The sequence below is a fragment of the Rhinichthys klamathensis genome, unplaced genomic scaffold (genome assembly GCF_029890125.1).
Source record: "Rhinichthys klamathensis goyatoka isolate OS25496 unplaced genomic scaffold, OSU_Roscu_1.1 h1tg000046l_1, whole genome shotgun sequence".
In the NCBI taxonomy this organism is placed as follows: domain Eukaryota; kingdom Metazoa; phylum Chordata; class Actinopteri; order Cypriniformes; family Leuciscidae; genus Rhinichthys; species Rhinichthys klamathensis.
The window spans coordinates 2,127,810-2,149,928 of record NW_026606593.1 but is presented as its reverse complement, the minus strand read 5'-3'; the positions used below and the strand labels follow the sequence as shown (position 1 = coordinate 2,149,928).

Below are 22,119 nucleotides of genomic sequence, written 5' to 3'. Positions count from 1 at the left end.
ACATCATATACATGTACATAACTCCAATACATATGTTTGTTGGAAAGTTTGTGTCTCCTCCTCTTTGCTGCCATCTTGTTACTCCTAAACTAGGTTAGGATACCTCTCCAGCACTCTTAAATAATTTAGGAGCTGAGAACTCTTAACACCTATAGGAACCTTTATGAATCACACTTATTCTTAAGTTTAGGAATAAGAGTAAAATTACGTCAATCTTAGTATTTTGACACACTTAAGACAACGATTTTACTCAGAGCGGCTTTATAAATATGGCCCCTGGTGTCCACTACAGAGAGGACATAGCATAACATATGAATAAAACATAATTTTGTTAAAAAAAATTTTTTTCTCTATTTGTTTCTTATGCTCTTAACAATGTATGAAAAACACATGAAAAAAATGAAAAAATACTAAATGAAAAAAACTTTTTTTCTGGGTCTCAGTCTCAGGAGGATATAGAAACCAAGAGAATTCTAGAACAGCTCGGGAACATTCAGCGTTACTTTTCTCATCAACCTCAGTGCTCGTTTCTTCAGTAATCAACAGTTAATCCAATCAGAGACGGCAGCGCTGCTACTACGGTTAGAAAAGTAACACTCTTAATTTCTACTTCTCAAATGTCTCTTTCATTCGGTTGCCAAGCATTCAGCATCGATTCGTACTCTTGTGCCAGAATTTTCTGGAGACCGATTTTGCTTCATAATTACAAATGTCATCTTTTATGTGATATAAATATGAATCAATTCACAAATTATAATAAGTAAGAATGTGTTCCTACGAATAGTTTGTATAATGTAATTTACTTTCAATTATATCTGCATCATGACATTACATAAAACCTATAAAACTGATGGGGTTAAACTACAATACCTGGCAACCCATCTCCCGGCTACATTGATAATAGGCAGAGAGGCGGAGCGACGCTAGTGTCTTGGTAGATTCTGGAACCTCATGCCCACTATGGAGAAAGTAAGTAACTTGTATAGAACAGCCTGTATTATATAGTATGAAGAATATGGTGACTTTTTAAATCTTTGTGCAAAATAAACTGTTAAAATTTTTATAAGTGTTTTGCTTATTTTAAAGACGTACTCAGTGTAGCTCAATATACACCGCATCAATGATAGTAATGGCTAGTTGGCTAACAACGCGTTAGCAGCTGGATATGTCACGCTGTGCTTTAACCTGCGACCTGTGCGAACGATTCTTCAGCAATGGTTATCTTAAAGAAGTCAATCATTTATAAATACAGATCGGTTCTGTTTAAATTATGCAGGTTTATTCATCTGGTCGATCTTCTCCATCAGTTAGCAAGTTAGCATAAGCTCATGTCAGATCTAGAGACGTCTGTGTGTGTGTGTGTGAAGGGCGGAACGTCATTTCATTCAGCTAACGTTACTCGTGCTAAGACTAAACTAATGGCGTTTCTTATCTTTTCTTTTAAATGATATTACATGACATTCCAATCAAAGTTAGAAATATGTATAGCATTGTGAAGTCTCCATAATTCGGTAACCGTTAGAATAATGGGACATTTCTAATATAATTCTTTCTTAACATTTATTAAAACGAGTTGTTTTTATTGTGCTTATAAGGATAGTTAACCTCAAAATGAAAATTCTGTTATCATTTACTCACCCTCACGTTGTTCCAAACCTGTATGAATGAATTATTTCTTCTGCTGAACATAAAAGAAGATATTTTGAAGAATGTTGGTCACCCATTGACTTACGTAGTAGGTAAAAATAAATACTATTGAAGTCAATGGGAGCTGTCAACTGTCTGGTTATCAACATTCTTTAAAATATATTTTGTGTTCAGCAGAACAAAAACTAATACAGGTTTGGAACAACTTGAGGGTGAATCTGATGACAATTTTCATTTTTGGGTAAACTATCACTTTAACGATTGTAAAAAAAGAAGAAAAAAAGTCATGTTTATACCATAGGGTCTTTTTTCATTCACTTGGTATTATGCAATTCTTATTGGTCCCTATTACATAATTTAAGCTATAAAGCGAGAAGTGTTGCAAAGTGGGAGATTTGCCTGAATGTAATTTGTTACTCTGGGACATCACCTGTTACTGACGTTTTATATCAAATCTCAACAACAGATTTTGCACTCCTGAACACATCAAATGTGTCATCTCACACAGTTCACTGTTTCTAAGAGCTTCCATTTAAAACAACGTAGTAGTTTAGTTTAGGTCATTTAAAAACCAACACACTCCTAGGTAGGGTTGCTCCAGCCGTTAACAAGTTCACACTAACTCTGTACTTTATTTGGTTGCACTATTTGTTTTTAAAGTCACCATAGAATCAAACTTGACAATTCTTATTTATTTTATGAAATGTTGCACTATTTACCTGTCACTCACATGAGTTCAACCAATAGCAAATTACAACAATCCAATCAATTCCCGATGGACAAAATCAAGTCCCACCAATTTCACTCATATACAGACTTTATGCACCAGAGAAACAAGAGTGCAGCTGTCTTTAGAATTTTGTCATTGAACTTCAGTTTTTGTGGTAGCTCTATATATTTCTATGGCATTGCTATCAAAGAGTAATTAGCTGGTGAAGTGGATTTAACTATTGAAGAGTTTACAAAAGTTATCACGAGCATTGTAATGTTTGAAGCGGATGTCATAACAAATGTCAGTAGACTTGGAAGATTTTAAAACGAGCGGTTCATTCATAAATATGTAAAATCTTACTTTCATGCTGTGGAAATACAAACCCGAAGACAGAACACAACGAGCACAGTGCTGAAAGGGGGCGGGGCTACATAAGGTCTATACATAGTGAATACAAAACTTCTGTTTCATGCTGACTTTAAGACAGAACATAGCTAGCAGGTCGTGAGCTCTCTGTAAAGTAATGCATAGTGGCATAGCATGTTTACCTTCAATGAATTACCCCAGAAGTGTTTTCAGTTTATCCTTGATACTTTTGCAATCTTTTCCATTGAAATACGATACTAAAGTATTATATGTAAATAACATTCAGAAACTGTACTTGAAGTTAACAAGGATTAGTACAGAAATACTGATACAAAAAAAAAACAAGTGACATTGATTATGATTTTTTATTTTTTTTTACATTCACACTTAAAGCGTAAAAGTAATTTATTCACAATGCTCTCTTAACATGTAAATGTCAACATTATCATCTTTCTAAAGGTGCAAAACGCAAGTCTCTGAGTTTTTGCAGAACTACGCCCCCTCTGGCGACAAGCAAAACTGCAACCAGAGTTGTGCACGCTCATGGACCACAGGCATCTTTTATTGGATATGTTTTATGTTTCACGTTGTACTATTCTTCCGAACACAATTCCTAGTTTATGAAACTGTTCACTAACAATGGTAGTAAAACCAATTCTGATTGTACATGTATCTAGCTCACGCTAAAGCATTACACATTTTCGCATTGTCATTTGTAGTCATACATAGATTGGCCGTATCAAACATTAAAGACTGGGCTATATCTTACCGTTTTATCAAGAAAAAAGCCAACTGAGGGTCCCGTTTGAGACCAAGAGCAGACCGGAGATCTCTCCATTTGTTGAAAGCCTTCCCGAGGTTGACTCTCGTCTTACTCCGACGCCTGTCTGACTCCAATTTGGACCTTTTGGTGGCACTAGACAAAATTTTTCTTTTCTTTACTTTACGTGGAGTTTGCGTTGGGGTTTGGAATGGACTACAAGCCGGTCTCTTTGAATCCGTCTTCTACCTTTGACGCACGAGTTGTCTTCGCTGATGCGGAGAATGGCGGCGCCGGCGAATACACAAACCTGCGAGACATAGCCTGGTGAGCGTGAACGCGCATGACGTCACGCCCAGTCTCAAATTCGAGCCCGAATCCCTCTTATATATTTTACTGTACAGGATTATAGAGGCAATCTCAGTGCGCAGAGAAGGGCTCATTCAGCCCATCAGGCAGTTCTTTAAGCATGTATAGGATAGAAAAACAGGTATTTTTAACATGAAAAGTTGCGCAATGCACCTTTAAAAATTGAAGTTTGGCAGATGAAATAAGTGCTTATTGATGCAATTCAGTCAACCTGCTATTTTACGTCAGAGGCTTCCATAATCATTTAGTTTATATTTAGTGTGACATTTCAACTAAGTATAATGGTGCAAAATATTTAGTATTGCATAAGTTGCAACTTCAGCACAACTGGTGCAGCTGGCATGTTTCTAGTTAAATTAAGTGCTAAATATTGCTGCTGTTCCCACTTCTTATCCTGACGTTTAAAAAAAAAAACGTATTAAATGTAAAGGTTTACTTTTTATCTGTCCTTGTCTCTAGGTATCACAACTGAAAGATCAAGGTAACAAAGCGCTGAGCGCAGGAAATGTTGAGGAGGCGGTTAAGTGCTACACAGAGGCCCTGGCGTTAGACCCTTCCAATCACGTCCTCTTCAGCAACCGCTCTGCCGCCTATGCCAAGAAGGGCGATTATGACAATGCCCTGAAAGATGCCTGCCAAACAATCAAGATCAAGCCGGACTGGGGCAAGGTGAGTTGGTGATTTTTTTTGTTTGTTTTTTGTATCTTTTTCCCTGATAGATTAACATTTTTAGGGCTGCAGCTATTGGTTATTTTATTAATCGAGTATAGACCCCTTTTGCGCCGACGTCACAGTTACGTCACGGCGCTAACTGGAGGCAAAACAAACGGACAACTGGAGGCGGCTAATACAAACCAGCACAGATTCGGCTACATAATAAGGAGCTTAAATTATTATTATTATTAAATGTCATCTTGTTGTGTTGTTGGGTGCAAGAATCAATGCAAAATGAATATGCTGTATCTGGAATTTTTATTTCTAGAAACTATTCACATCATTAACATTGCACCGTAATGTCACTCTTTACATTGTCGTCTTCTCGGCGCTGGCTCGGGAGAACTGCGGATCGTACCACACAAGTCTTGTAAATGACCATTCAGCACATAGTTATAGGCATCTAAAGATTTATATGCCCTCAGTTTCTCTTTACGCTCGGTTTCTTTATCGGATAGGTGTAGAAGTCAGGCCACTCAACCAGAGGTAGCGTTAACGTTAATCCTGTCAGATCGTCCATCCATTGAGTGAGCGTGTACGGGTCAGCCAATCTAGTTCCGTCCGTTAAAATTAACTTTTGCAAATAACAATCGCGGTCCTGGACACTGAGTGACCTTGCACATTAAGATGAAATCGGATTTTCTCCAGTCATTGTTAAAAAACAAGCTAACAAAACTTGCAAACTAGCATTAGTGATGTGGCCAGAGGGATCGTTCTGCCTCTACCTAAGCTCCGCCCACAGAAAAACGTCACCATCTTTACCAACTGAAAAGGGGTCTATACTACCGATTATTCGAGTAATCGGATAAAAAATTGTGGTAATAAAAATAGATCCAAGTGAACAACAGCCTTACGTTATTGGAAATCTAAAGAAAAAGCACATGTAGAGACTGAGTGGAGCAGCGTTTACTGTGAACGAAGCTGAGGTACTTTTAGTAATCTGCACGGCACGCATGTAAATAAAGCGTCGTGCTTCTCTTTGGGGGAAAAAGTCTCAGCCTTTGTGATTTCACAATAGCACTATGCTATATTATGATTGTAAATAGTTTTAAATAAATCGCGTAGCCTTAAAAAACGGTGTAATAATGCGGTTCATGGATTCTCGTCCGTAGAACGGTCCACTTCCGTTAGGCAAGGCAAGCCAAGTTTATTTATATAGCACATTTCATACACAATGGTAATTCAAAGTGCTTTACATAGAAGAAATTAAAATAATCAAAACAAATAAGAATAATTAAAACAGTTTAGAATAAAAAAATTAAATACAGTACAGTAAAAACAGTCGGACGAACAGTGGCACAGTGCTCATTCAGTAAATGCATAGCCAAACAGATGTGTTTTGACACGGATAAATTGCAATCGTAGATTTTTTTTAAATCGAGTACTCTACTTTAATCGAGGAGTCGTGACAGCCCAGCTCTCTTCCTCTTCCAGGGCCATTCTTTATTTTCCATATGTTGTATTCTGTCTTTTTCAAGGGTTACTCGAGAAAAGCTGCTGCTTTGGAGTTTCTTGGGCGACTAGAGGATGCCAAAGCGACCTATCAGGAGGGGTTACGTCAAGAGCCGTCCAATCAGCAACTCAAGGAGGGACTTCAGAACATGGAAGCACGGTTAGCAGGTAAAGAATGTTTTTATTATTTTGCCATAGTTTTGGAAGAGCTACCACAAAGCCAGGGTTTTTCCTGCATTGAAAATAGTTTGCCGAACATTTACTGTGACGTTCCCTCATGTTCTGCAGTACAGGTACCGCACAGGTAGGGCAGTGCGTTTAATCGTAATTGATTTTCGATTTCGATTTTGGCTTCCAACAGTGATGGGAATAACGGCGTTATAAATAAACGGCGTTACTAACGGCGTTATCTTTTTCAGTAACGAGTAATCAAACGAATTACTGTTTCCCCCGTTACAACGCAGTTACCGTTACTGACAAAAAAAATGTGGCGTTACTATAATTGAACTCACTGAAGCGGCTTTCATCCGAGTAGGCTCTCTCTCCGCCATAAAGTTTTTTTCTCTGGTGTGTGTGTGTGTGTTTATGAGGCGCCGGAGAGGACAAAAGCGAAGCGATTGGCGCGAGCGCGCTCAATGCGCGAGAGAGACCGAATGTGTCCGAGAGCGCGCCCAACAGTTGCGCAAGAGAGACCACGGGTGTCCGAGCATTATATAGTTTGTTTATAAATAAATGACACATATCTGGAACGTTAATTAATTTACATGGTTATACAAATACAATCTAAAAAATTACCGTCAGGTAACGTTCTGTTTAGGTTATAAAATAAACCCGAAAATAACCTGCAGGCAACATTCACAGAAAACATCTTTGTTTGACCGGTTGTAAACACGTGCGGCAAACATGTCTAGAATTTGGTTTAAATAATCTCTGATGATGACGTTCGCTATAGGTTATAAAAATAAACCCCCAAAATATTATATTTTAGTATTATTATTTTTTTTTTTTGGTAAATTGTTTAGTATTATATTGAGAGAGCACTTGTTAAACTGTTTACTTTTGTTAGGAAGAAAATACTCAGGCTACAGTATGTCTACTAGTTGTGAAGTTGTGTAACAGTTTTATCATTTTAATATGCACAAAGAGTATGTATATTTTTTTATTATTATTTATTCATTTTTGGTACATTTCTTAAGAAGCATAATTTATTTTTAAACTTATTTGTTGGCCAGTTGGGGTCTGTGCGATATTAAGTAAACCATCTATAATGTTTTATTGTTCTACTATAGTAATGCTAATATTTAGAATAATATATTGAATTTAATAGTCGTCTCTCACATTGTCCCACAGCAACATTAAAATAGAATAAATTATTATTATAAAACATTGAACACTAATCTACTCTATTAAGTGTCCATTTCATTAATTTAACATATTTAATACTGGGGGCATCCAAATTATTTGACATAGGCCTATTTGATTTTTTTTTTTTTTTAAGTAACGCAATAGTTACTTTCTCTGGTAATTAGTTACTTTTATAATGATGTAACTCAGTTACTAACTCAGTTACTATTTGTGAGAAGTAACTAGTAACTATAACTAATTACTTTTTTTAAGTAACATGCTCAACACTGGCTTCCAATGATTATGAAAACGAGATAATCAAGTCAAATCGATTATTGTGCCGCTGCCTCCTTCCGTCCAGCGCACTTTCCTTTCCTTCACAGCGGTGCGCTTTCATTCCTCCCCAAAAGCATTGTAAAAGTGTTGTAAAATGCAGTCTACTGTTGATGAACTGCGGGACGTGTTTGATATTAAACAGTGTTATTAAATGAGCATTGGGTGAATAAATGATGACTGAATTTTCATTTTTAAGTGAACTACTATTTTAGGTAAATGTACACAGTTTACTAAAAACACATTTGTAACAGTATATTGGATCGGTGCATTTAAAGTGACAGCAGCCTAATATACCAGCTGCAGTCTCTCATTAATGATAGTCAAACAACAATTGGCAAAAGAATACCACTCACTGATCTTGACTGAATAACTTAGTAGCTTTAATGAGGATTCATCTATATTTAATGTGCACAGTAAGACTATGCAGTGTTATTTTACATTTGATTATTATATTTTTAGTTGTTGGCTATTATTTATCTGAATACCACTGTTAGTACAACTTCCTGAAAAACTTAAAACACTTTATTTTATTCATAATTAGTTCTTTGTTTTATTGTATTGCTGACTGTTTACTCGTCTTATGTTAATTATTTTAGAATCCTTTTCTTACATTAGTTAACATAGTATTAGTTTTTGCTGAAGTATCAATAATTGTGAAATTTCACTAATATTTAATAAAACTCGTACCGGAAAATAAGCCTTGATCATATCGCCCACCAATAAAGTTTTTTTTTTTTGCCCCCACTCTCTGACCCCCTGAAGGCCGCTGTGTATTTCACACCCTGACTAAGAGACATTGGGGGAAGCATTTAAATAATCCTATGAATGCATATCAAAAATCCAGAATCGAATCACATCGAATTTTAAGGTGAATCGCTTCGAATCAATGAAAACCTATGAATCGTGAATCGAATCAATTCCCCGTCTATCCAAAGATTCACAGTCATACCAACTGAATTTTTTTCTGACTTGTTCAAGTCAAAATATTCACTCTCAGTCTGAATAAGCCTTAAAGCACATATATCTTTGAAACTGGTGTACTTTAAGCCTTTTAAGCCTCTTTGGGTAAAAAGCAGAAAGCCTAGTAGGTTTCCACCTCATTTCCACTAGGCCTTTTTTTAGTACCTTTTTTCTTTTCTTTCTTAGAATAAATGGTTATTTGTAGTGTGTGGTGGAGCATGGCAAGAAACAGATAAATCCTCAGGTTTACTGTGATGACTAATGTTGTCATGTACTTTTCAGAGAGGAAGATGATGAACCCATTTTCCATTCCCAACTTGTATGAAAAGCTGGAGGGTGACTCTCGAACCCGAGCGCTGCTGTCGGACCCCAGCTACAGGGAGTTGCTGGAGCAGCTCAGGAACAAGCCCTCAGAGCTTGGCACGTAGGTGTTCTCTGTACCTTTCCGCTGCTCGCTTTCTCTGCGTCTGTCTTAGCAGAATGTACAGTTATGCTGGGGCCACACCAAAAGATATTTCAAATCTTATACGATTTTCAAAATGTGAGAGACCACAAACATGAGGACAAATAATCCTAGATTTAACAAGTTTTGCTCCAAGAGTGCGTGGTGTGCCGCGATGTGAAGGAGACAGCACACCACACATGAACAGATTTTCAACCAGAGTCCCGACTGTGAAAGTCTCGCAAATCTCTCGAGACTTCAGAATAAACTTTTCGGACGATAGGCAGGAAGAAATTGCTATGATAGTGATTGGAATGCTTTTGACTGAACATTGCCACAAATCGAAAAGCTGGTCCTCCATCTCTGATGTCCGTATCCATTTCACACAGCTCGCTTTCTGATTGGGTATCGTTTCGTTCCACCTGACAATTCTCGGGGTTCCCCCCCCCCCCCCCCACATCAGGATTTCTGATCGTAAATATTCAACATATTTACGATTCGAGATCGGGGCGGCTCCGAAGTTCTTCCGAGCAGGTTCAGTCACTCTTTACACACCTCACACCACAGGAACATCTGATAAGACTATCTGTAGAACCATCAAGATAATCGGGACTTCATTTAGGATTGTTGGAAGGGGAGAAATCGGCCCGAATATCTTGTGGTGTGACTGTGGCCCCAGCATTATCTGTTCATTATCACAAAAAAAAAAAAGTGCAACGCTAAACGAAGGTCTCTTGTATAGTGGTTGGCCATATATTGCATTATGGGATACAATATCCCACACGATGACCCCGTGTACTGCACATTTTGGCAAATAGTAGGTTATCTGGGTATACAGTAAATTGTCATACTTTGTACATGCTGTATTTTCCAATAAATGTGAGTAGTATGCCTTTTCTAGCATATTCTAAGAATTTGTTGTAATCTAGTTGTTTTTTTTGTTTTGTTTTTTTACTGTAGTAAACTGCAGGACCCTCGTGTGATGACCACTCTCTCAGTGCTGCTGGGGCTGGATCTGTCTGGCATGGATGAAGATGACGAACCGACTCCGCCCCCTCCTCCTAAACCCAAAGAGACAGCTCCGCCCCCTCCCAAACAGGAAGACCTGCCAGAGAACAAGAGAATGGTACTCTTTGCCAAAGCACATGGTTTGGTATAGCATCACTGTACATGTAGTGCTCTGACTGAAGTGGCTAAATGCGTGTGTCTGACCTTAACCCTGACCAGGCTGTGAAGGAGAAGGAGCTGGGAAACACTGCATATAAGAAGAAAGATTTTGATACTGCACTGAAGCACTATGAAGAAGCTCTAAAGCACGATCCCACCAACATGACCTATCTTTCAAACCAAGCAGGTAAGAATTCTATATATTAGATATGTGGTGCAGTGGTTAAAGCTACGGTGTGCATTTAAAGGGATACTCCACCCAAAAATAAAAATTCTGTCATTTACTCACCCTCAAGTTGTTGCAAACCTGTATGAGTTTCTTTCTTCTGCTGAACACAAAGGAAGATATTTTGAAGAACGAATGGAACCAAACAGTTGTTTGACACCATTGACTTCCATAGTAGAAAAAAAAAAATACTATGGAAGTCAATGGTGCCAAAGTTCCAATCGTTCTTCAAAATATCTTCCTTTGTGTTCAGCAGAAGAAAGAAACTCATACAGGTTTGCAACAACTTGAGGGTGAGTAAATGATGGCAGAATTTTCATTTTTGGGTGGAGTATCCCTTTAAGTAGAGGTTAGCAATAGCAAGCTAGCTTTGGATCACATTAAATGATCAAGTAAATCTTTGGTGGGACAAAGATTCTTTTTGGCAGCCGTCAAAATATTTTGAATTCAGGAACAACCCTGCAACTGAAACTAAATTTAAATGCAATAAAATCTGTAAATTCTCTGTACTTTTGTGAAATCGTGGAAATATGTGAGAATCATGTAACCAACAGTACATTTTATTGATCTATTATAACTTATGCTGTTTTGGTCTCTTGGCTGTTTCCTTATAACGGTCCAGAAATGTAAGTTTTTCGGTGTGTTATGCTCTGTTTTTAATATGATGTCATTACGTTGCCGTCAGCCGATCGCCGCATTGCTGCTCGTGGTTTCGGGTATTGATATATCTGGCCTTTCCAATGAACACAGGAACACAGTAATCTCAGACAAATTAAACCGATATTTTAATCAAATCCGCAAATTCATTTGAAGAACCAAATTAGCCAGAGGTAAGTTATAATGATTAGAAGAGCTGGCATTTGTCATAATATAATCTTTATATATATCTCCGTATAATCATTTAACCACTTATAAACAACAGTGAGATGCATAGCACCAAAACAAGAATGCATCCTTTTTGTAAATGCTCATTATTGTGTTTGTTAGCTCTTGCCCTTCCACTTTGCTTTGGTTCAAGTGTGCAAATTAATGGTTTGGTGGTGAGTTTATATTTTTTTAAGTCTTAAATAGGATGAAGCCACCTTAACTACTCTTCACAATCACACAACTGCTGGATACTTCTGATTCAAATGATTTGTTTTCACTCTCTCAGCTGTACATTTTGAAAAGGGGGATTTTGAGAAGTGCAGAGAGCTTTGTGAGAAGGCCATTGAGGTGGGCAGAGAGAACCGAGAAGACTACAGACAGGTTGCCAAGTAAGTTCGTTTTCTGTACTAGAACAAAACTGAAAAATAAATGTTAATTTAAACGTGGTTATGGTCTAATGCAGTAGTTGATTTCCATTAGAAGTGTAAACGTTTCGTACTCGTCAACTTTAAACTTTCTCCTTTGGTTGCTTTACAGTATGTACAAAATCTCTTTCTTCCTGTCCTTTTGCAGGGCATATGCCAGGATTGGTAACTCCTATTTTAAGCAGGAGAAGTACAAAGAGGCGGTCCAGTTCTTTAACAAGAGTCTGACAGAGCATCGCACACCTGACGTCCTCAAGAAATGCCAACAGGTCATTGAGATTTGTTGAAAAATCCAGATATCCTAATAAATCTTTCCTGTTAGACTGTGGTGTCCAGGGGCCTCATTTATAAACGTTGCGTACGCACAAAAGAAGGCGTACGCCGCTCTCTACGCAATAATTGGTATTTATAAAAAGCAAACTTGACGGTAAAATGCGCGGTCCTTCACGCAAGCTCTGACCCAGGCGTACGCACAAAAACGGGTGAAATGAGAAATGGCGACACCGTCGGCAGATGGAAGAAACACGTGAAAGTGTGTGAAACTGTAGACCGTTGTGTAATGGCAATACTGCCTCTCATAAATAACACGAAGACATCACAAAGCAAGTATTACAATTAACAGCCTACACGAACACCCGTTTGATCGATCTGCAACAGAAATGCAAATTAACACATATTTGCAAAAAGAAAAGTGAAATATGTTCTGCAATAATATTGGCATGTTATACAATTCATCCTCATAAATAAGATGGTAAACCAAACGAAATAATGTACAAAACTGATATTCTCGCCAATGTGTCCGTCTGGTGGAGCAGATATAGCTAGATAGTCAGTCAGATAGATAATTAGGGATAAATAAATAGATAGATAGATAGATAGATAGATAGATAGATAGATAGATAGATAGATAGATAGATAGATAGATAGATAGATAGATAGATAGATAGATAGATAGATGTATTATTTGTCCACTGGGGAAAGTTGTTTTCATAGTAAAAATGTCTTCATCAGCTACGTTATCATGGTATTCATGCATATGCCTTTAGTTTGTTTTATTTTTGATAAAATAACGTATGACGTATGTCTCAACCATTCAGAAAGCTGCAAGAAATTACATTTGCGCTGAACTATTTCCCATTTCCAAGTAGATTATAACCGACATCTGTAGCTTGTCATTTCTTTTTTATTTCGGCCACAGTCCGAGGTTGTGAGGCTATACAGCATTTACGGCGTCTGCAACCTTTTGCCACTCAAGTGCCTTTTTGCCATTAGTAATGCCCACACTGTGCCCTCCAAACAACATTTTTTCTCCTCTTTTCCACCTCGCCAACGATAACTTCTACTTCACATTGAGTGAAGTTACGTTTTTTTGATTTCCTCTATGTTTGCCATGATTTCGCAATCGATGAATATTAACTTGTGGGCGTTTCACGGACTATTTATGGGCAACTATGGGTGTGACATGAAGCCGCAAAAGCTGCGCTACATTTAGAATTGATTGTGATTTATTAAAGGAAAAATGCGTAGGATGTGCGTGCGCACGGTTTTATAAATCCAAATATTTCTGTGCGTACGCACGTCCTATGTTTCATCCGTACGCCACTTCTGACGCAGATTCTACGCAAAGTTTTATAAATGAGGCCCCTGGTCATAATTCACCTCCAAATTAAAGTGATGAAATCTTGCAGGCTGAGAAGTTTTTGAAGGATCAGGAGAAGCAGGCCTACATCAATACAGATTTGGCTCTTGAAGAGAAAAACCAGGGCAATGATGCCTTCCAGAAAGGTGTGTATATGAACCAAATCCACATTGCTGTACCCTCACACAGGAGATTCCAATTTTGAAAATAAGATATGTATAGTAATTGTTAAGATTGCGATTCGAATTGTTCTGTTTGTGTGTATTTTGAAGGTGACTATCCTTTGGCCATGAGACATTACTCCGAGGCCATCAAGAGAAACCCTTATGATGCAAAACTCTTCAGCAACAGAGCTGCCTGCTACACCAAACTACTGGAGTTCCAGCTGGCCCTTAAGGTACAATCACACCTCAGGCCTCCAGGCTGTTATTTAAGAGCAGTGGCACTGGTGCCACTAACATCTTCAGATGGTGGCACCAGCTCCTGATTTAGTAGCACCGCACATATAATATCAATAATATTAGATGTTTGTCTCTTAGAAATATACATTTGACAGTAGCTTGAGTTGACTGTACCTTGAGCTAGTTGGAATGCGGATATGCAGTGTAACTATTAGCCTGGTTAAAACCATAGATATAAACACTAGATGTCGCCTTGGCTACGGCAGTTCATTGGAACGAATGCGTCAATAGAGCCGCCATCTTGAAACAGGGGAACCCCTCATCAGCGTCAATGTAGGAAAAGGTCTAACGTAAATAAAATCACCATAAATCGTCATGAATGCGATTTTCTAGTTGTTTTGGTTCGTTCCAACGGTCAGACATGTATTTATTATAGAGTCCAGAGAAATTTAAAATAATTTAAAAAATTTCACAATCTTGTGAAATGTAATCCCTTGCTGTCTGGTTTTTAGATTTCGTTCGTGTAAACATCCATACGCAGCACAAAAGTCCGGCATCATCCATGAATTCAGCGTTACCTAGCTACTTCCTATGACAAGACCCCTGTTCCAAGATGGCGGCGGTTTTGACGCATGTTTAGAACCCCAAGGCGACATCTAGTGTTTATATCTATGGGTTAAAACCAGATCATTCTCAGTTGTAACTGAGTTATGGTCTGGCAAAGCGTCATAGACAAATCATTTCCAGAGGGGCGTCGCCAACGGACGTCGCGGATAGACCTAAACCCAATCAGAACGATGAAGGAGATGACGTATGCAGAGCGGCAGAAACATCTTAGAGTGTTGTTCTTTGCTCGGTTTTTAACATAAAGGAAACGTTCAAATCGCTTAAAACAGATGCGATAGCTGATTCGAATGAGTGATGTTCGACGGCGGCATCCATCTTTGTAATGTAGGCTACAAAATCTGCTTCAAAATCCCAGCGCTGTCGTCATCGTGTAAAGGCCGCCCCAACGTTTCTGATTGGTGCCTCGATTTCGACGGATTGGAAATGGGCTTGAATGAGCTCTTTGCCAGACTAACTTTCAGAGCAAATCTAAATTTGCCGGAGGTTGTCTGGGTTTTCCCAGGCTATGTAATTATATTTAAACCGAACAGAAAAACCGCGATACACCACCCATGGTACATATCAAGATATATATATTTTGTTATATTTCAACAAAAAATTTGAGTAAAAACATATATAGAAACTGAATTTAGGCTAACCTGAAATATAATAGTAATGTGCAAGTAAGGGCTCCCTATATAGTTAACAGCATTAGCAGGGATAAAAAAAATATATATATGTCCTTAAGAAACTTAATTATTATTTTCTAGATGAGATCTTTGACTAGTTGTTAACTAGTTTACCATTCTGTCTTGTCTCTGTTAACCATCAACTCTTGGTCTGTTTATCAGGACTGTGAGGAGTGCATCAAACTGGACCCTAACTTCAGTAAGTGCTATACATTTTGTTTGCTTAACTTCTCTGTGACTGCAAGTTATTGTTTTCTGCAAAAACCTTACACTATCCACTTTCACTTTATTTAGTTAAGGGTTACACACGCAAGGGAGCAGCACTGGAGGCTATGAAGGACTTCTCTAAAGCAATGGATGTGTACCAGAAAGCTCTAGATCTCGATTCCAACTCAAAGGTATGGCAAAACTAATGCATCTCTGAGATTTTTAGGAGTATTGTGCTGGTGAAGATGGCCCTACACCGCTAACATCATATTTCTCCGTCACTACAGGAGGCCACAGAGGGTCTGCAACGCTGTATGATGAGCCATGCAACACGTAACGACAGTCCAGAGGATGTGAAGCGGAGGGCCATGTCCGACCCAGAGGTGCAGCAGATCATGAGTGATCCTGCCATGCGCATGATCTTAGAGCAGATGCAGAAAGACCCACAGGCCCTCAGCGAGTAAGAAAAGCTAATATTTTATATATTTGAATTTAGGAAACTTTGCTTGTTACTGATTTAGATTTAATTAACTGTACAATTAAATGTAGAACTGTTACAATACTACCATAATTTGCAATTATTTACCAAAGTATGCAACATGAATCCAGCATTACTCTGAGATTTAGGGGGAAAACTTAATTGTCATGAGAATTTCAATCGCAAAAAATCGTAATGGTACAAAAATGTTCTTGAATTTGTGGAATTTGCACAAATATAATTTTAAATATGATTTTTTAGAATTTTTTTAAATCCTATTTCTTCTGCAATTTCTCCAGTCATCTAAAGAACCCTGTCATCGCTCAGAAAATTCAGAAACTGATAGATGTTGGGCTAATAGCTATTCGGTGATCCAAGGAAACCAGAAGAAAACCAGGACATTTTTCATCTCCAGAACAACAACAGAAGAATACGAAGGATGGCGGCATTCCAAATTATTTACTTCATCAAATTTAACAGGCACTCTTACCCTTCTCCTCCCAATCGTCCCAATAGGAATGTATTTTTTTTAAAGCCTTAATTGGATTGAAAATGCAACGGTCTTTCCTCTGCACTACATTCACTAGTGTCAGTTGTACAAGTCGTGGTTTTCAGGCGTTACAGTGTTACAGAACGAAAAGATCTAGCCAGAGTGTTAAAAGAGTAGTTTTGAGCCTTCATATTAAAAGCTTTTTTTTTTTTATTCATTTTTTACATCTCAATATTTGCCATTATTATTATTTTTTCATTTTAGTATAATTTCATAATGCTTAAATGCAGATATGTCATTCTGAATCTGTCCTCTTTATGATTTTTGTACTTGTTTTTTCCCCCTGCTTTGGAGGAGAAGAGGGGAGTGGAGCGATATGACATTAGCTTGCCATCAGTGATTAATTTTCACATAGTAGGCCTGTTAGAAATCTGTCTGTCTCTGAATCTGAATGCTTTGCTATTATTGTACTATATAATGCACTTCTATGTGTGGGGAAGAGGTTCACCGCTCAGAGGGCTTGTTCAAGCTAAATCGCCTCTCACCTGTTTCGCTTCAGTTCATACTTTGCGATCGATTAACTGACTGTGATTTCAGCATCACCATATTGAAATGCAACATCAGTTTAATAAAGTTCTGGATCCATGAAGTTGTGTGATGTTTGTGTAACTCAACATGCATTCGATGTGTTTATTTGGAATTTTACACCAAATGCAGATTGTGTGTAGTATTTGAACAAAGTACACACATGAGCCAAAACATTATGGCCACCCGTAATATGGTAAATGGACTGCATTTATATAGCGCTTTCACAGACCCAATGGCCACCAAAGCGCTTTACATTTTTGCCTCACATTCACTCACTCACTCATACACCGACGGCCACCCGTAATATGGTAAATGGACTGCATTTATATAGCGCTTTCACACATGAGCCAACACATTATGGCCACCCGTAATATGGTAAATGGACTGCATTTATATAGCGCTTTCACAGACCCAATGGCCACCAAAGCGCTTTACATTTTTGCCTCACATTCACTCACTCACTCATACACCGACGGCGGTGTCAGCCATGCAAGGTGCCATCCAGCTCATCGGGAGCAGCTGGGGTTAGGGGTCTTGCTCATGGACACCTCGACACTTGGTCAGGTGGAACCGGGGATTGAACCACCAACCTTCTGGTTTGTAGACAACCTACATAACCACTGAGCCACTGCCGCCCAATATTCTGTTGGTCCTCCAAAACAGCGCCGACCAGCCGAGGCATGGCCTCTACAAGACCCCTGAAGGTGTCCTGTGGTGTCTGGCACCAAAACGTTAGCAGCAGATCCTTCAAGTCCGGTAGGTTGCGAGGTGGAGCCGCCGTGGATTGAAGTCGGTGGACCAGCACATCCCACAGATGTTCAACTGGATTTAGATCTGGGTAATTTGGAGGCCAGGGCAACACCTTTAGCTCTTTATCATGTTCCTAAAACCATACCTCAAAAATGAGGCCACTTCCACCAGGGAACAGCATTGTCAAGACGAGGGTGTACTGATCTGCAACAATGTTTAGGTAGGTCGCACATGTCAAATTTACGTCCACGTAAATGGCCGGACCCAGGGTTTCCCAGCAGAACATCGCCCAGAGCATCACACTTCCTCCACAGGCTTGTCGTCGTCCCACAATACATCCTGGTGCCATGACTTCCCCAGATAAATGATGCACATGTACATGGCCATCCGGACTCATTGGATCAGGTGACCATCTTCCACTGCTCCAGTTCCGACGCTCACGTGCCCATTGTAGCCGCTTTCAATGGTGGACCGGGGTCATCATAGGCACTCTTGATAGTTTTGTGGCTACATAGCCCCATACACAGCAGAGTGCGCTACACTATGTGTTGTGACACATTCCTCCCATGCATATTTAAAGTTTTGTATGATTTGTGCACCAGTAGACCTTCTGTTGGCTTGGACCAGACGGAATAGCTTTCGTTGCCTTCGTACATCGATGAGCCTTGGTCACCCAACACCCTATCGTCGGTTTGTGGTTCGTCCATCCTCGGACCACGGTTGGTATTCTCACCACTGCTGACTGGAAGCAACCCACAAGCCTTGCCATTTCAGAGATACTCCAGTCACCTTGCCATAATTTGATCCTTGTCAAAGTCGCTCAGATCTTTATTCCTGCATTCCTCCAGCTTCCAACACGTTGATTACGAGAACCGATTGTTTGCTCATCATCTAATCTACGCAGACCTTAATATGTGGCCTTGTTAGAAGATGATCAACATTCCATTTCACCGGTGATTGGCCTTAATGTTTTGGCTCATGTATGTAGGGAATGCCAGGATGACCTGTGAAACAATACAGTGTGTGTACAGTAAACAGAACACAATGTTTGGAGTGCCATATCCCACAATATGTGTTCAATGTGAACCGACTGAACAAGAAGCAATAGCCAACTGCCATTTCCTTGATACATTGGCTTTGTTTATATGGAGTACTGCCTTCAATTTTAAAATTATATAAATGGTACACATTATGCAGTATCAAACAGTATTTCGTGGCATGTGACTTCAATTTGTGCATGTTTGATTCCACCATCTGATTCACATAATACACAATCAGCTGGGAGAGATTGGTGTTTTGGTGTGATGGTACTAAATTGCAAGACTGTAAACTGTCCACCATAACAGGTATGTAAGTTTTTTTTTCTTTTTTTTTCCTTTTCTTTGAGTGTTACCATCCTAGTAGTATACAAGCTAGGTCAACCTGGACCAGACTACCGGTCAAAATTTTAGAAAAGTTAAGATCTTTACACATTTTCGAAAGAAGACTGTTATGCTGACCAAGGCTGAATTTATTATTGTGACAGTAATATTGTAAAATATTATTAAAATTGTAAATAACTTTTAGCTTTTTTGCTTGAATATATTTTAAAATGCAATTAATTCCTGAATTACTCCAGTCTTCAGTGTTATGTAAAAAGTAATAACAATAATTTTTTTTTTTTAAATCAGACTTGGAAAGAATAAGAAAACATAAAAAAAAAAACCCGAAATGATTCCTAACTTTTGACCAGTTTATAACCAGCAAAAAAACAGGTATTGTTACACATATTGTAGGCAATCTGGGCATTGAAAAGGAAGTAAATCAACGGCTCCTGACTGTTATTCTGAATGTTATTAATGACACTATACAATGATTTACATTTTACAGCTGCCGACGGATTTCGCGGGGAAACGCATATGTCAGCCGCCTGTGCGTCAAATATCAGTACAGAAATAAGGTTTGTTGTCATAAGTTAACTACTTGGAAAACGCTTCATTCAGTCACGGCAAACCTCCAGGGAATCACCGGGATTGAAAAACAAAACAAAAAATTACGTTATTTATTTCCCAGCAAACACGTGTATGTGGGGCCCACATGGGTTACACATGGGCTACGTGGGTACAGAGTGGGCATGGGCTCAAAATGGGCATCTTATCTGGGGCCCAATTGGGTCAACTAAGTAGGTCCAACATGGGCAAACCCAGGTGGGCTCCCCATATGGGACCTAGTTGGTTCACTAATGGGAAATTGAGTACATGGGTTGAAAATGGGCTACAAGGGGACTAATTCAGTTTACCAAGACAAGTGCAAACAGTCAATCCAAAAGATTGATTACACTGCACCTTTGAAAAAAAAATTATTGTTATTTTGACACTTTAACATGTGACTTTAATCTATTAAAAATCTATAAATGCCAACACAATTGCAATTGTACCCAATTTTTGCAATTTAAAATGACCAAGAAACTGCGGATACACCAAAAAAAAATGGGCGCCATTGCACTCTCACTCATTCTGCTGTAATTTTCGGGAGGAGATTCTTGCTGTATTCAAGGTAAGAACTACAATCTTTTAAAAACTGAAATGTTAATTAAATACATTGTTTCTCAAAACATAATGTTAACCAAAAGCTTATTGTCACGTTAGAATTTCAGTTAGAATTTCGAGTTCCCTCAGATCGCGCCATTTTCCCTTATTTCTGGCGCTCTGCACGCTATTATAGCAAGTAACATTCTTAGTTTCTTATAATTGTTAAAGGTCAACTCTCCCAAAAATGCAACCTAGGGCCTTTTTGTGAATCTACCCGAGGCAAACCTTTGTGACCGTATTTTAGCTGTTGTTGTTTCCGGCCGCCGGTTTCTTGTCAGTCAAAAATAGTCGAAATAATACTATTTGAACTGTGTATTATAAGTTGATTGGAGTTGAGACTCCAGCTTAAAAATTGTTCCACTGTTTTACAATATAAATCCCACAATGGCAGCAATTTCTTAATTTTTATAAGATGTGCACATTAAACACCCAAAATGAAAGCAGGACTTATTCGAATTTAATTAACGTTACCAGACAAGCCTGTTTAATCTGTCTGCTACCGTCTATATTGTGATCACAGAACAGCATCATACAGCGTCCATTTTAGCTTTTATTCTAAAAGTGTGCACATTCAATACAATATTTAGGCTACATTCTTGATGTTTAATTTTAAATAAATCTTTAATAAATGTCTATTTTGTCACAGAACAACTAGTTTTCACTGAATTATGAGATCTGAGAAGCTTTAACACCATCTCGGCAACCCTTTGGATTCCTGTGCTATTTTTTCCTTTCTTTATTTAGTGCTAATTCAAAAACAACTGCACAAAAGATACCCAATATAGTTACACTTTAGAATACTGTTTCAAATAATTAGTTATTCCTTTTGATGGATTTGGTAACACACATGTACAGAATTTTAAACGTTTACAGGGGTAAGTCGTGATTTTATTGCCTTCTGAATCCATAATGTTAGTGTATTGTATTGTATGTATTGTGTATCTATCTAGTGTATGACTCGATACACAATACACACAATAGATTACTACTTCTGATGTAAAATAGCCATCGATTAACCTATGGCTGCACGATTTGGGAGGAAATGTAATTGTGATTATTCAGGTAAATTTTTGTGTGTTGTCTCCCCCATAATGATAATCTTGTTTTTCCTTAGGTTGGCATGGTGGACTCACTCTCGCTGTTATCCAAGGTAAATTATCAACACTATCACCCCTTACATGTGTTTTATTTAACTAAATACATCATAATCAGCTAAAAAGCATGCGCAGGTCACTTTACTTCCTGAACAAGTGCGCACCCGAGTCCGTGTTGCTTTCACATTCACGCGAACCGCAGCACGGATCGAGTGCAACCGAACTCAGAGCGCCTCCTCCAGGCAGTCTCGGGTTCAGTACCCCAGTGCGCACCCGGGTCCGCATGACAGCGTTCACATTAGCGATTTTTCATGCAAACAGTGCTACGTTCCGAACTAAACTGCCAGTGTGAAAGCACCCTAGACTTTTCAAGTAAGCCAACTGAAGTAGCCTACTGTACACGTTAGCGCCTATTTGTTTACGCTAGTAACTGCTAGCTAGGAATTCACAGGCTAAGTGACTGAGGGTGCTTTCACACTGGCAGTTTAGTTCGGTAACTAACTAACATTAGCCCAGTGCATAACAACAATCGTTGATTGCTGAACAGAAATCGTGTCAGATGTGGAGTGTCATACAAGTAGCCTACTGTAAGGTTGAGGATGGCCTTATGCAATATTTACACTGCTCTATTCCAGTAGATAAATGTATAGTCTATGTCTTGACAATGAATTTTATATTGTATTTCCTGAAAAATGTCAAGGTGGAGATAACTGCTTTGCTGCAAGGGCTCAAATATGGAATTTAATCTCACTCTAATGCTCTTTTATGTATTTTTCAGGAGGCTTGAAAAAAATGCACTTACAAACCAAATTGCCAGAAG

General features: G+C 38.6%; 1 protein-coding gene across 1 annotated transcript; it reads left to right on the top strand.

Moving 5' to 3' along the window:
- Positions 1-865: 865 nt before the first annotated feature.
- Positions 866-16,946, top strand: stip1 (stress-induced phosphoprotein 1). Its single transcript, XM_056247350.1, has 14 exons — positions 866-969; positions 4,314-4,523; positions 6,047-6,188; positions 8,943-9,084; positions 10,063-10,228; positions 10,330-10,456; positions 11,649-11,751; positions 11,936-12,056; positions 13,476-13,572; positions 13,699-13,823; positions 15,285-15,321; positions 15,417-15,520; positions 15,617-15,789; positions 16,107-16,946. Exons 1-14 carry the CDS (start codon positions 952-954, stop codon positions 16,177-16,179), a joined length of 1,638 nt encoding a protein of 545 aa, XP_056103325.1. The 5' UTR covers positions 866-951; the 3' UTR covers positions 16,180-16,946.
- Positions 16,947-22,119: the final 5,173 nt, after the last annotated feature.

What these genes read in the sequence shown, in the direction of transcription:
- stip1 (XM_056247350.1), top strand. An exon ending in AAGCCCTCAGAGCTTGGCAC is followed by an intron (nt 9,085 to 10,062) that starts GTAGGTGTTCTC and finishes TTTTTACTGTAG; the next exon opens with TAAACTGCAGGACCCTCGTG. An exon ending in CAAACTGGACCCTAACTTCA is followed by an intron (nt 15,322 to 15,416) that starts GTAAGTGCTATA and finishes CACTTTATTTAG; the next exon opens with TTAAGGGTTACACACGCAAG.